The sequence below is a fragment of the Cannabis sativa genome, chromosome 2 (assembly GCF_029168945.1).
Source record: "Cannabis sativa cultivar Pink pepper isolate KNU-18-1 chromosome 2, ASM2916894v1, whole genome shotgun sequence".
NCBI lineage: Eukaryota > Viridiplantae > Streptophyta > Magnoliopsida > Rosales > Cannabaceae > Cannabis > Cannabis sativa.
The window spans coordinates 56551910-56566959 of NC_083602.1; the positions used below are offsets into that span (position 1 = coordinate 56551910).

Here is a 15050-nt window from a genome sequence, read left to right on the forward strand (position 1 = left end):
ATTTGTTCTTGGATGAATTTGGCTTGATTTTTAAAAATATTTATACTATTTTTAATCGTGTTAATGTTTTTAATTTTTTTTTTGTAATCATTCTGTTAACTCTTTAGCTCACACACTTGCTAAATTTGTCTTGTCTATAGATATGACAAGAGTGTGGTAGTCGGGTCCTTGAGACTTAATTTGGCATTTTACCTTTTAATGAGAAATTCATTCTATTCGAAAAAAAAACCCAAGAAATCACAATGTGTTTTTAAAATACAATAAATGAAAAGATAATAATTTTTCAGTTTAATAAAATGGGCTTGTGATTGACTATGTAATTGCTTTTCAAAGACTATTTAGACTTTTTTTTTTCAATAAAAAGAAATAATTGAACTACTGTTTATGAATTTTTTTACATTTTCTTTTATGATTTTGTTGGAATGCTTTCTCCACAAAAGTAATTGTAACTGGATGATAATTGTAAAATAAGTCGCAAAACTTAATTTATTTTTGGAGAATTTATATAAAAATGTTAGTGTTAGAAGTATTTACCTGAAATATTTTGATAAAAAAATAAATTTTAATAAATTATGTAAATGTGTAATTTATATTTTAAATTATAATAATAAAATTTCATCCGCGCCCAATATTAATAATTTCTTAAAATTATATATTAAACTAATTAATTTATTATTTATGAATTAAATTTTAAGTCTAGTATTTTTAAATTGCTTATTAATAAAATAAAATTATATAATATATTTATATTATATTTGATTAGTACAAATATTAATCATAATACAATAAAAATAAAAATATAGATTGTACGAAGTTATTTATAATAATTAAAAACTATCAAAAATAAAAATTCATTTTAAATAGTCAGATATTAATAATAATTAATAAAATATTTATTATTGTAGATTACACATTAGATAATTTTAAAAATTATAAATAATTATTTGAAAAAAATAAAAATGGCAATTTTTTTTAATATAAACATATAAATATATAAATACATATTATTATAGAGTATAGATTAGATGAATTAAAAAAAAATCACAACTAATTAATTGGTTATGTGCGATAAATGTAAAGTTATTGCTGAACGACAATGAGTTTGGAGCTGGATGAAGATTGTACATATCGAGACAGTTCAACTTGGAGTGTTGGATCTTTGGAACAGCCAGAACTCACGATTTTGTAGTCGATGTGCGACATCTTTTGATTATATATATAGTTAAAAAATATAGATATGAGATTCCATATTTTACAAATAAAATACAATTTATGTTTAGTAATTAAAGTTTAAATTAAATCACCTTTACATTAAAGCTTTTGATTAGCAAAGGTTGCATAATAATTGAGAAAAGTACCGTAGCATGCCTAAACTAATAGGATGTTACAGTAAGCTCGTAACCCTAAGAGTAAAATGGTCTAATTCCATTACCTTGATATAACTCGTATCCATGTGACTTAAATTGTTGTTCGACCTATTTCTACTATTATCGGGTAGAAAAATATAAAAATATTTTATACATAGCATGCATATCACACACTAGAATCTCATAAAACACAAAACACACATATAACCACGTAATACAATTAATTAGTGCTAAGTGCCTTACTAATCTCATGTCTAAGTATGACAGTCATTACACTTGGACCTGAACCCCATCTCTAGACCCCGACCTTAGACCCGGGACCTAGACCTAGACCCGTACCCCAAACCAGACCCAGATCAGGACACGAGACTTGAACTCGGGACTCAGACCTAGACCCAAACCTAGCCTCAAACTTTGGACCTGAACTTGAAACCCCAGTCAGACTCGAGGTCTAGGGCCTGGGTTTGGGTCTGGGTTTGGGCCAGGGTCCAACTTTGAGTTTCGGGTCAGGGTTAGGGTTTGGGTTCGAGTCGGGGTCTAAGTCCGATTCTCGGGTTTGGGTAGGTTTTAGGGTCCGAACTAGGTCCGGGGTCTTGTCTCGGTCTCGAGTTTGGCTCGAGGTTCGGGCTGGGTCTGGGTCTGTGTCCAATTCTAAGGTCCAACCTAGCTCTAGGTACTGAGTTCAGGTCAGGCTTTAGGTTCGAGTCTAGGGTTGAGGTCCGAGGTTTGGGGCCAGGGTTGACCCCAGACCCTTTGTAAATATCATAATACAAGCTAATACAAATAATTTGTTATGTACGAAATAATACGATTCACATTGTATTAAAATATAAAGTCATGATGATTAATACAATACAACATTTTATCAAAATATAATGTTATTTGTTATTTAATACAGTGCCACCCTTATATGGCCCACTAAGTAAGCCGAAAATTTATAAAATAATTTTTTTTAAAAGGAGAAGATTATCTATATGTAAAGCCTCTACTACCAAGAAAGGTGGGTGTGAAGAATCGTAAAAGTTTGCAATTTATATATTTTTATATATATATATATAATATTTTAATCTTTAATAAAAAAATGAAAAAAAATATTCAAGTATTTAATAATTTTTTATTTAAATGATTTTTTAAATAAACTTTTATGATGTGGACCAATAAATTTTTTGACATGTGGCAATTTTAAGAATTACAAACAAAGCTGTTAAATTACTTAGTATTAACACTTGGTACTTTTAGAAATAGTTAATGAATCATTTGACATGAGGACTAACAGACTTACAAAAAAAAAAAAAATAAAATAAAACTATTACTACTATTTTTTAAGATTGAGAATAAATCTACATCAAAATAAATTTTGGGGACTTATGCTGCTATTTTCCGTAAAATTTATAATTTTTAAATTTTGTATGAAATCCTATTATGTTAAAATATATAGTTTTTTATGGAACTATTATGCTAAGTACTTAATCCAAAGAACATATATAATCTTTTCTTCCCAAAAAAAGAGTATATAAATTCTATAACATTACAGAAAGATAAACCGAACAAGTAATTATTTAAATTTTAAAAACATAAAAAGAATATATGAAGTATTATTTCAAAAAAGTAAATCAAATATAAAATCCTCAGTAACATATAGCAAATACACCTTTCTTTCTTTTTTTTTTTCTCTAGAAAAAAAAAATCTTCTGAAAAAGAAAAAAAATATTTTTTACATGTAAAATTAAGATTACCAGTTAAATTTGTTTCCCTTTTAAGTGGTATAAAATCCTAATATGCATCTTTATTTTTTTTTTCAAAAAATAATAATTATAAAAAACACCTGGTATGCCAATAAAAAGACTAGATTCGTAACTTAGGAAAAAACTATAAATAGAGAGATATGAAGTGCAAGTGTACTCAAGTACCATTATCTTAGTTTCTCATCTTCTCTATGTATATTTGTGAAAAGGAGTCTAGAGTATGGGTTTTAAAGCATATAACTCTGTTCAGTTCTTCTTCTTCTTCCTTGTGGTGGTTTTTGCTTTCGTTTGCTTTGCTCAGAACATTCATACAGGTATTTAAACTTATACTGTAAATTAATTTGATATGATTAATGTGGAAGATTATGAAGATATGCTAGTCACTACGAACTATACAATAGTCCTCGGACTAGCTCTGAGACATACAATAGCTTAATTACAATGTAGTTAATACATTTTTAAATTAATTTTTGGTTAGTAATATTAATCTATAGTATATCAATGGTAATATGCAATTGTTTTAATGTAAATATATATAAACATAATTTATTGCTTCGAAAATTTAGAAAGATGCACATGCATGCCTAGCTACAAAATTATGAATTTAATTAGTTATTATATTTATGTGTGTTAGGAAATGAAAACATGTTGATTGGCGAAGAGTATAAAGGCCCACAGTTTAATCCCAGTGACACACATCAACTACCACCATTGATACTCCAAGACTATCCTCCAGCTGGACCTAACCCTAGACACAAGCCACACCTTCCCCCACCTGCAAATGAAAACAATTTGAGTGTCCAAGACTATGCGGATCCCAAGCCTAACCCTAGACACAAGCCTCCTCCTCAACAACCTACAAATGAAAACAAATTGAGCATCCAAGACTATGCTGATCCTGGGTCTAATCCCAGGCACCAGCACCCGCCACCACTAATGACAAATGAAAACGAGTTGATACTCCAAGACTATCCACCTGTTTGACCTAACCCTAGACACAAGCCACACCATCCACCACTTGCAAATGAAAACCAATTGAGTGTCCAAGACTATGCGAATCCCGAGCCTAACCCTAGACACAAGCCTCCTCCTCAACAACCTACAAATGAAAACAAATTGAGCATCCAAGACTATGTTGATCCTGGGTCTAATCCCAGGCACAAGCACCCGCCACCACTAATGACAAATGAAAACGAGTTGATACTCCAAGACTATCCTCCTGTTGGACCTAACCCTAGACACAAGCCACACCATCCACCACTTGCAAATGAAAACATATTGAGTGTCCAAGACTATGCAGATCCCGAGCCTAACCCTAAATACAAGCCTCCTCCTCAACAACCTACAAATGAAAACAAATTGAGCATCCAAGACTATGCTGATCCTGGGTCTAACCCCAGGCACAAGCACCCGCCACCACTAATGACAAATGAAAACAAGTTGATACTCCAACACTATGCTCCCATTGGGCCTAACCCTAGACACAAGCCTCCTCCTCTGCCACCCATAAATGAAAAGAAATTGAACGTCGAAGACTATACTAACTCTCAACCTAACCCTAAACAACAACCTAATCCTCCACCACTATCTTCTTCATTAAATCCTTTACATGCATGAGTTGTATGTCCACATCCATAAAGATACATCTATGAATTATGATATTCCGAAAGTAATAATTATTTGTATCATAATTTTTTTATAAGTTAATAAAATGAATAATTAACATAAAAAAAAGTGCAAATTTATACATTATATTTATTTTTATTTATCCTTACATGTTAAAACTGTCTAACATATTGTCATATTCTTTATTTAACAATTTTTATTCTGTATCTTTAACAAAATACTATCATTATTTTTTTTGAATGGAAAATCAGCATTTTATAAATCATTAAACTCAGTTACCTACTATGCAGCCATGTCCTACAAAATACTCAAGGAATAGATACTGATGCCAATAACCAACAAGTGCCACAAGACCATCAAGCCAATTAGCTGAAGGTACCTATCCGTAGGAATCAACGACAAAGGCCTAATTATTATGTCTGTTCTTACGTTCCTTAGACGTTCCTCATGTCCATAGTGAAATAAGAGATTAATGAGAATTAAACAATTATTATATGTTGGCAAAATAAATAATAAATATTATTTGTGGTAAAATATTTGAGAAATCAAATTTGGACCTTAAAATATGACCCACATGTGTTGGGCCTATCTTACATGTGTCGGGTTACATATAAAGGCCCATGGTAATTTTATTTGATTATTTTATTATTAAAATAAATTAAATTAAATTAATTAATTATAGTTTAATTATTGTATTAAATATATTGTTGGATAATCTATTTAATTAAAAGATAATATTAAAATAAAAGGATATAACTAATCTTTGTTAATTAGTTATATGATATTTATATTTGAATTTGAATTAAATTAAATATTATCTTTTATTTTAAAGGATTAAATAAAAGGTTTGTCTAACCTTACATATATATATATATATGATATATATCAGAATAACGACTAAGGAATTAAAAAGTGAAAACAAGTGAATTAAGCGTGACTTTTCACAGAAGAATTAGGTTGAAAAATACGACTTTGTTTTTCACTCTCTCTCCTCACTCACGCACGACTCTATCTATCTATCTATCTCTCTCTCTCTCTCTCTCTCTCTCTCTCTCTCTCTCTCTCTCTCTCTCTCACTCTCACGCCACATGTGTGTGAATTTTGTGTTCTTTCCTATCTTATCATAGTTCTCATGAGTTGAGAATATACCGTGATTATAAAATTATACTCATCTGATTAGATCTAATAGCCTACTATATTCCTAAGTGTTGATACTGACTTGAAAGATTGTGGTGTGAACTCTTTAACAAGTTCTTGGATTGGATGTTCGATAAATTAAATTAAGATACCATAAAAATTTATGAGGATTAAAAATCTTTGCTCAAGTCATTCGAATAGACTATGCAAGAATTCTTCTATCTTATTCTCATAATTTTGATAAGTTATTTCTATCCACATGAATGGTTAGATTTACTTTTTCAGTAGTGTTCTTAAGTTCCTATCACAAGTGTCAACCAAATGAAGATGGGTAAATAATTTTAAAATTCTCCCACTCAATTAAGGTAGTGTAATACATTGTGAAATAACTTTATTGGTATCAATTTCTATTACTACAGTAAATATAAACTGGGACATATAATTAAGATCAAGAATTTATTCTGATAATTGCTAATTTATTATATTACTTCCATATTTAAAATTATGTGTGACAAAGAGTTGTGGTATATAGTCAACCCCTAAGTATATAGAGATTATGATCCACCCCTAAGGGATATAGAGATCACGGTTGGAGTTTCGAATATAATCCAGAGTTCAATAGATATAATAGATCGTTGAACTGCATATTATTCTTAACTTTTTCTCCACCCCTATCAGATCAAAAGATCTTTCTATTAAACAAATTCTTAACAATTGTTTTAGAATTAACAATTATTCATAAACATAGAAAAATAATTCTAAGTGTTTATGTAGCATTAACTCTTTGAAGAGTTTAAGATACTATAGAATTTGTATCAATAATAAAAACACATACACATACAATTATTAAAACATATAAATATAATTAGTATTGGTTACACAAGATAAAGTAAATGAAGCTCAAATCATAAATTGCAATTTATCTTTAAAATGGAAAACTTTATTATAAAATCTTCCAAAATTAAAGGAATTGTTTGCAACAATATAAAAAAATAGGGAATAAAATCCCAAACTAATAATTGAAATCCAAACTGTTATGAAACTAAAACAATTAATTCAAAAATAAATAAAAAAACGAGCTTCATCTTCATCTTGGACGAACTCCACCCTTTGTCCAACTTTCTGTTTCAACTCGCTAAGATAGCATCTGAGTTCAACCAGCTTGGGCTGTAATAAGAAGAAAAACAAATAAACATGGTTTGTAGGTCCAGAATTAATAATCCAAATGGATAATAATTCACTAAAACTCATCAGTTTATAGGAAAAAAAATACCTTGTTTCTTTGCAAGAAGTTTAGGACATTGGGGTTTCCAATGGCCTTTTTCATTGCAGTAGAAACACTTTCATTTTAGTGTATCACCAGGAGTAGCAACCTTTTTCTTTTTAACTGTTTTCACAGCTTGAACATGCTTCTTGCTATTTTTCCACTTCTTCTTTGTCTTAGGTCTGGAAGTAGAGGCAAGGTGTGCCTCAGCTTTAATTGTCCCATTACCATTTCCAAAATTATGAGGTTTACTCCCTTTCTTCTTGGGTCCTCCAATCAAATTTTCATATGTCTGAAGGTCATTAACTAACGCGTGAAAGTCTTGTTCCTTCTTATCCATGACATAATTTGATGTATAGGGCAGAAAAGCTGGAGTCAGACTATTCAAGATAAGACTCACTTGAGTTGTCTAATCCATTTCAGCTCCATGATTCTGGGCTTCTTGGAAATAACTTGCCATCTGGAGAAGGTGATCACACACATTCTGATGGGGTTTCATCCGTGCATTGATAAATTTCTTTGTCGCATCAAAGGGAGACAGAATTGATGCCATTGCGAATAGCTCAGTTAACTTCGTCATGATTTCTGCAGCCGTGACAGTGTTTGCAAACCTTGTTTTTAAGGTGTCAACCATGCTGGAAAGCATGAAGTATCGAGCTTCGTTGTTAGCATTCTGCCAACGCTCGTACTTCTCTTTAACAACTTTAGTTGCATTGTAGCCCGACTGTTCAGGAGATGGCTGAGTTAACACGAACAAGGCACTTTCACCTATGAGAGCAGTGTTAATGTTCTCTTTCCATTTTGGGAAGTTAGATCCATTCAGCTTATTATCAGTCAACAGTGATAACATGGGATTGGCCATGGTCATATAGGATACTACAAAAAACAATAAATAGAAATCAATTAAGGTTTAACACAAAATCTCATTCAGAAATTATTAGCACATAACAAGTAGGAATGACAAGTGAAAATACTAAAACATACAATCCTAAATAATTTCCAAGGTTTTCAACAAACTGATATCAGTGTCCCGTTTAGGCGAGAGTCAAACTACCATCCATTGAATAGAGTTGTCAGCTCATCTAAAATGATAAACATTCTAGCAACCTTTTATTCGATCAAGATTTGAATCAAGCGTTGTCCCGTTTAGGCGAGAGTCAAGGCTATTCTATCTTATGAGCTTCCACTATTGTTTCATACTTTTGTAAGCCTTACTAAAGTCGCCACCATTAGGGTGATCCATACTAAAATAAAATGCTTACAAAGAGTACTTATCTTTCGAGATTCTACGACGCTAACTTGCTAATGAACGTTCCTCCATTAGGGAGGATTACTAACTAAAACAATAGCTATGTAAAACAAACAATGGAGATCGAATAGCCTAATAATAATAAAGCTCATTATTTAAAATGTATTTTCTTCTATTATTTATTTAAATCTATTTATTTTAAATATATATATTTATTTAATTAAAATTTCTAATTTAGAATAAAATTCTAAATAAAATTTAATTTAATATTTATAAAATTATACTTAGATGGATATGAAAATAAAATGAATTATTTCCATCTTAGTAGTAATTTTTCAATAAATATTAAGAAAATTATTTAATTTAAGTTGTATTAATTTAAATTAGTTTGCAACTCAAATTTAATTTTCTATAAATATATATTGCATTTCAAAAACTTAAAGTATATAACTATACAATTTTCGAAATTTTTTAAAATAAAAGAAAATAAATTAAAAATTACTAGAAAAATACTTCAAGCAAAAAAAAAAAAAAATAATATCTATCTAGATTTTCTTTGACTAATTAATTCAATTTCTAATTATAATATATTTTAGTTAATTAATCAATAAATGAAAAAATTATTGATTTAAGTTGGTTCAAAATTAATTAAAATAATTAATTTACAACTTTAATCTATTTTTCAAGAAAAATTCAAAATTATGTTGCATAATTAATTGCAATTTCAAAAATTGATTAATAAAAAAAAATATATTTTGAAAATTATTCAAATTTAAGCGGTTATGAAATTTTAAAGAAAATTTTCAACTTAAAATAATTCTCTATTTTAATTAAATAACATGAAAATAATAATATTTAAGTACTATGATGAAAATCATCTTAGATATTTAAATTTTCAATTTAATTAAATGTATTAAATTCAAGAAATAAATAATTAAGTATAGAGGAGACTTAATTATTAATTCTAGTTTAATACTAGGAAAATATACTTAACTTAAATTGTACCAAAATTAATTATTAAACAATTAATTTTACAATCTAAAATATTTTCCTAATTTAATATTAGAAAAAATAACTAGTACTAGAAATAACTATCTAGAATATATTTCAATTTAACTAAGTGTTTCTCTAAAATTTGAAAAAGAAACTAATTTAAGTTGTTATAGAAAAAAAATCTAAAATATCCAACTTAAATATTTTTCAAATAAATATCAAAATTAAGTTGTAACCACCTAATTTTTAAAAATATTCCATTTTAAGTTGATTTTAAGAATTTTATAAAAAATATCAATTTTAAAAAAATATCTTAAGAATCTTCAATAATCAATTCCTAGAATTCATCAACTTAGTTTTAAATTCAAAAGATATTCAAATTTAAGTTGATATGAAGATTAGTTAGAAATAACTAATTTATAACTTAAATAGGAATATTTAATGAAATAATTAAAATAAGCTTCAGAAAGAATCTAGTTAGTTATAATTCTTTATTTAATTAAATACAAGAAAAATACAGATACTTTATCTAGAAATAATTTCATTAAACTAAGAGTGTTTTTCTTAAAATTAACTTTAAAATATTAAAATGAAAAATAAATTTCATATATTTTAAAAGTTAATTATGTTGCTAATCAATTTTATTAGGTTAAACTAATTTAATTAACCTAGTACAGTTATTCAAATCAGGCAAATGGGTTCAGTATGTCGTACCCACTACTATTGGCCCCCTAACTCTCACATAAGGCCCAAAAAAGAGGAATTTAACCTTATAATGAACAACTGTTATTAATTGAATAGGCCCAAAAGACTAAATGAGCCTAAATAAAACCTATCATGGTGTGACATTTTATTTAGCAACCTAGTTCATTAAAAAATGAACAACCTATATGCATCTATAACAAAAAGTAAACATATAGGCTCACACAGGCACACAGATTTGGATGGGTCCTATCATGTTACTAGGTCATACACAGATGAAAGAAGAATGTAAAATTTACATGTTACAAATTATTTACTTGACCTATTGACAATTGAACCATGGGTTAAAATCACATCATTGGATCTGTCAACAAGTTAACCATGACAATTTAGATCAAGCAATAATAGGTTTTATAAAACTTACACACAAGCTAAAACACATATTCCTGCAACAAGTTGAATTGGATAGTTGGATGCATGATTTATTTAATTTTAAATTAATTAATAAAAAAATTTAAAATTAAAACCTACAATTTTGAAAAATTAGGTTTCAACTAACCTAAATATCATTGCAAAAATTTGCCAACCATCTTTTAAATTTCATGTTATTTTATAAATTAAATATTCAATAAAATAAAATGATAATTAAATATCCTTTTCTGATTTTATAATTTAATTTAAATAAAAAATAACAAAATTTAAAAGTTAGCAAAATATCTTATTTCTATTCTAAATATCATGATTATAGTAATCTTATTTTAAATTTAAATAAGGTCAAATAATTTTAAAAAAATAAAATAATTTTAAAAAATATTAATATCTGACTTTAAATTTTAAAAATAAGATAAAATAATCAAATTTAAAAATAAGATAAAAAATTAAACAAAAAAGATAGATTTTTACCTATTTTCAAGTTCTAATTACACTAATATCTTAAATTAATTTTTCAAAATTCAAATTAATTTGTTTCTGATAATTAGATTTGAAATATGAAAAGTAAAAATCAAAATACAAAACTACACAAAAAATCAAAAGTTAATTCCATGAAATAGCATGAAAAATCGAAGAAAACGAAAAAAAATTGTAAGTGGTACGGACAGTATGCATTGCATACTGTCCACACGCACGAAGAGGGGGGCTTGACCGAGTGGACACGGCGCAGGAGGCTGCAAGCAACCTCTCCGCGCGCGCCCAAAGTCGATTTCAGACATACGCCCGTGTCCTGACCGAGAAAACTCGAACAGCAGGCTGTCTGAAGCCCACACGTCCTAGGAAATAGCCTCATCCGCGCGCGAGCATGGGGTGATGACACCCTGATTTTTTTCGATTTTCAAAAATTCATAACTAATTCAAATAAAATCGAAATTAAGTTCTGTAAAAAGATGAATTGCTTAATTTTTTCTAAAATATTAAATAAAAATAATTCCAGGAACGAAAATTCAATTATTTTTCACAAAATCTCACAAACATCAATCAATCATCATATAACACACAGATCAACATGAAACCATCCAAATCACACTCAAATCGTTTTAAGTCCAAATTTCTTGCAAGCAAATCAATTACCATGGCTCTGAGGCCAGTTGTTGGAAATTTATTTTACCAAGATCTTAGATCTACTCACAAGTATGTTGTTTAACATCCTAAATATGAACTTCTAAAACGATAATAAACACATATAAAGTTTAGGAAACCTTACATTGGTTGCAGTAGAATAATATGTCTCCTTCCACTCAGATCTCTAACCCTTGTATCCTTTCTATCGCAGAGTATCACCAAGATCTGAGTCCGAATGTCCTTCTCTTCAATTTGGATTCTTCACGATCTTTCAGACTATGATTGAGGTACCACTTGATGTGTGTGGGCACTACTCTTTCACTCAAGGTATTCGAAATTAGAAGAATAAAAGAGAGAGAGAGGGGGTCGGCTATAGAAGGATAGTGAGTGGCTCAATTTTCTGAAGGCAATCTCTTGAATCACTTGAAAAACTTATTTTGGTGTGAGCCATCACTATCTATTTATAGGTAACCACTAGGTTTAGGTTAGCAATTATTTGGCATTAAAATAATGAAAATATTAATTGGAAAAATCCTCTCCAAGTGGCCGGCCATGGTGTTAATGGGCCCCACTTGGAATTTTACAATTTTAACAATTTTCATTTCTATTTTCTCAAAAATGTCAATTTTCCAATTATAACCATTTAAATGCCAAAACTAATTATTTAATAACTAAAATAAATTATTAAATAATATTGTCATTTAACATAATTATTAATTAGACATATAGAGTCTCTTAATTAATAAATAAAACCTAGAATCTCTTTTCTTCACAATTTTGCCCTTGCTTAGTGAAAATTCATAAACTAGACATAGTCTAATTCTAGAATTATAATTGATTAATCAAAATCAATTATCTGAGTCTTACAAGCAGTATGGTCTCAACTAGAATGGGGACCATGGACCTATATTATTGAGCTTCCAATAAGCTGAACCGAATTTACCAAGTAAATTCCCTAACTTATTAATTCCTTGTTGAATCCACTTTTAGAACTTGGAATTGCACTCTCAGTTATATAGAACGCTCTATATGTTCCACCATATAGATACGCTATCACATTTAACCATCGTTATAATCTCAATTGATCAAAGATCCTCTATATAGATGATTTACACAGAGTAGGGATAAATTTACCGTTTCACCCCTCAATGTATTTTGCTCCTTAAAACACTTAGCTACCTTTAAATGATATTTTAGTGAACTAAAATATAATCACTGAAACAAAAGCTCTTCCATTTACTTCTATTTAACTAAGCTCGAAGGAAATCATCACTTGACTTCTAAACACCTATAGAAGCTATAGATTCTATATTTATGTTTAGCGCTCCGACTCAATCATACTATCATGTTCCCAAAATATACGTATCACCCTGACCCAAAAGTAGGCTTAACTAACAAATCAAAGAACATGAATAACACTCCTGAGTTGAGCCTAAGCATATCAGGATTTAGATCTTTCGATCTAAGATCAACTAGTGATATTGACTTGGAAAGATACAACAGTAAGTATTATAATATCTTAACTAAGATCAATATCGGTCCAGTCCAATGTATACTCCATACATTCGAAACTAGTATACTTTTCCAATGTTTTCGAAAGAACATAACACTTATGCAAAGTGTAAGTATACTTTATCGCTGATTATGACATCAGTGTAAATCCAAAACACTGATGAAACAAGGACTTAGTCTTTCGAATCATATAATCACAATCACATTCCACTATGTTGACATCACTGCAATGGTGAATGACTATATGTTCTGGACTTAACATATTTTGTGCATATATTAAACCATAAGCATGAAAACTATATGTTAACATAAATCACTTTTAATTCTCTTATTAATAACAAATCAGATTAGATTGTAATGGGTTTTATTTAGGGCATGAAATCCCAACATAACAGTCATTACACTTGGACCTGAACCCCATCTCTAGACCCCGACCTTAGACTCGGGACCCAGACCTAGACCCGTACCCCAAACCAGATCCAGATCAGGACACGAGACTTGAACTCGGGAGTCAGACCTAGACCCAAACCTAGCCTCGAAATTTGGAACTAAACTTGAAACCCCAATCGAACTCGAGGTCTAGGGTCTGGGTTTAGGTTTGGGCCAGGGTCCAACTTTGAGTTTCGGGTCGGGGTTCGGGTTTGGGTCCGAGTCGGGGTTTGAGTCTGATTTTCGGGTTTGGGTAGGGGTTAGGGTCCGAACTAGGTCCGGGGTCTCGGTCTCGATCTTGAGTTTGGCTCGAGGTTCGGGTTGGGTTTGGGTCCGGGTCCAATTCTAAGGTCCGATCTGGCTCTAGGTCTTGAGTTCGGGTCAGTCTTTTGGTTTGAGTCTAGGGTTCAAGTCTGAGGTTTGGGGCCAGGGTTGACCCAGACCCTTTGTAAATATCATAATACAAGCTAATACAAATCATTTGTTATGTATTAAATAATACGATTCACATTGTATTAAAATATAAAGTCATGATGATTAATACAATACAATACTTTATCAAAATATAGTGTTATTTGTTATTTAATACAGTGCCACCCTTATATGGCCCACTAAGTAAGCCAAAAATTTATAAAATAATTTTTTTTTAAAAGGGGAAGATTGTCTATATGTAGAGCCTCTACTACCAAGAAAGAAAGGTGGGTGTGAATCATAAAAGTTTTTAATTTATATATATATATATATACATATAATATTTTAATCTGTAATATAAAAAAATGAAAAAAAAAATATTCAAGTATTTAATAATTTTTTATTTAAATGATTTTTTAAATAAACTTTTATGATGTCGACCAATAAATTTTTTGACATGAGGAAATTTTAAGAATTACAAACAAAGCTGTTAAATTGGGTACTTACAGACTAACAAGAATTTTGAGCTTAGAGACTATTACTATAATTTTTTGAGATTAGATTACTTATCTGCATCAAAGTAAATATTTTAAGAATTTATGCTCCAACTTAGTATTAACACTTGGTATTTTTAGAAATAGTTGATGAATCATTTGATATGAGGACTAACGGACTTACAAAAAAAAAAACTATTACTACTATTTTTTAAGATTGAGAATAAATCTACATCAAAACAAACTTTTGGGGACTTACGCTGCTATTTTCCGTAAAATGTATAATTCTTAAATTTGTATGAAATCCTATTATGTTAAAAAATATATTTTTTTTTTATGGAACTATTATGCTAAGTACTTAATCCAAAGAACATATATAATCTTTTCTTCTCAAAAAAGAGCATATAAATTCTATAACATTAAAGAAAGATAAACCAAACAAGTAATTATTTAAATTTTGAAAACATAAAAAGAATATATGAAGTATTATTTCAAAAAAGTAAATCAAATATAAAATCCTCAATAACATATAGCAAATACACATTTTTTTTTTCTCTAGAAAAA

The 15050-nt window shown here is 29.2% G+C and overlaps 1 protein-coding gene across 1 annotated transcript; it reads left to right on the top strand.

Annotated features, from left to right (window-relative positions):
* The first annotated feature begins 2902 nt into the window (after positions 1–2902).
* Positions 2903–4357, top strand: LOC133034000 (early nodule-specific protein 2-like). The gene is made up of 2 exons (XM_061109034.1): positions 2903–3426; positions 3747–4357. The coding sequence occupies exons 1-2, from the start codon at positions 3333–3335 to the stop codon at positions 4094–4096; spliced, it is 444 nt and encodes a 147-aa protein (XP_060965017.1). The 5' UTR covers positions 2903–3332; the 3' UTR covers positions 4097–4357.
* The last annotated feature ends 10693 nt before the right edge of the window (positions 4358–15050 follow it).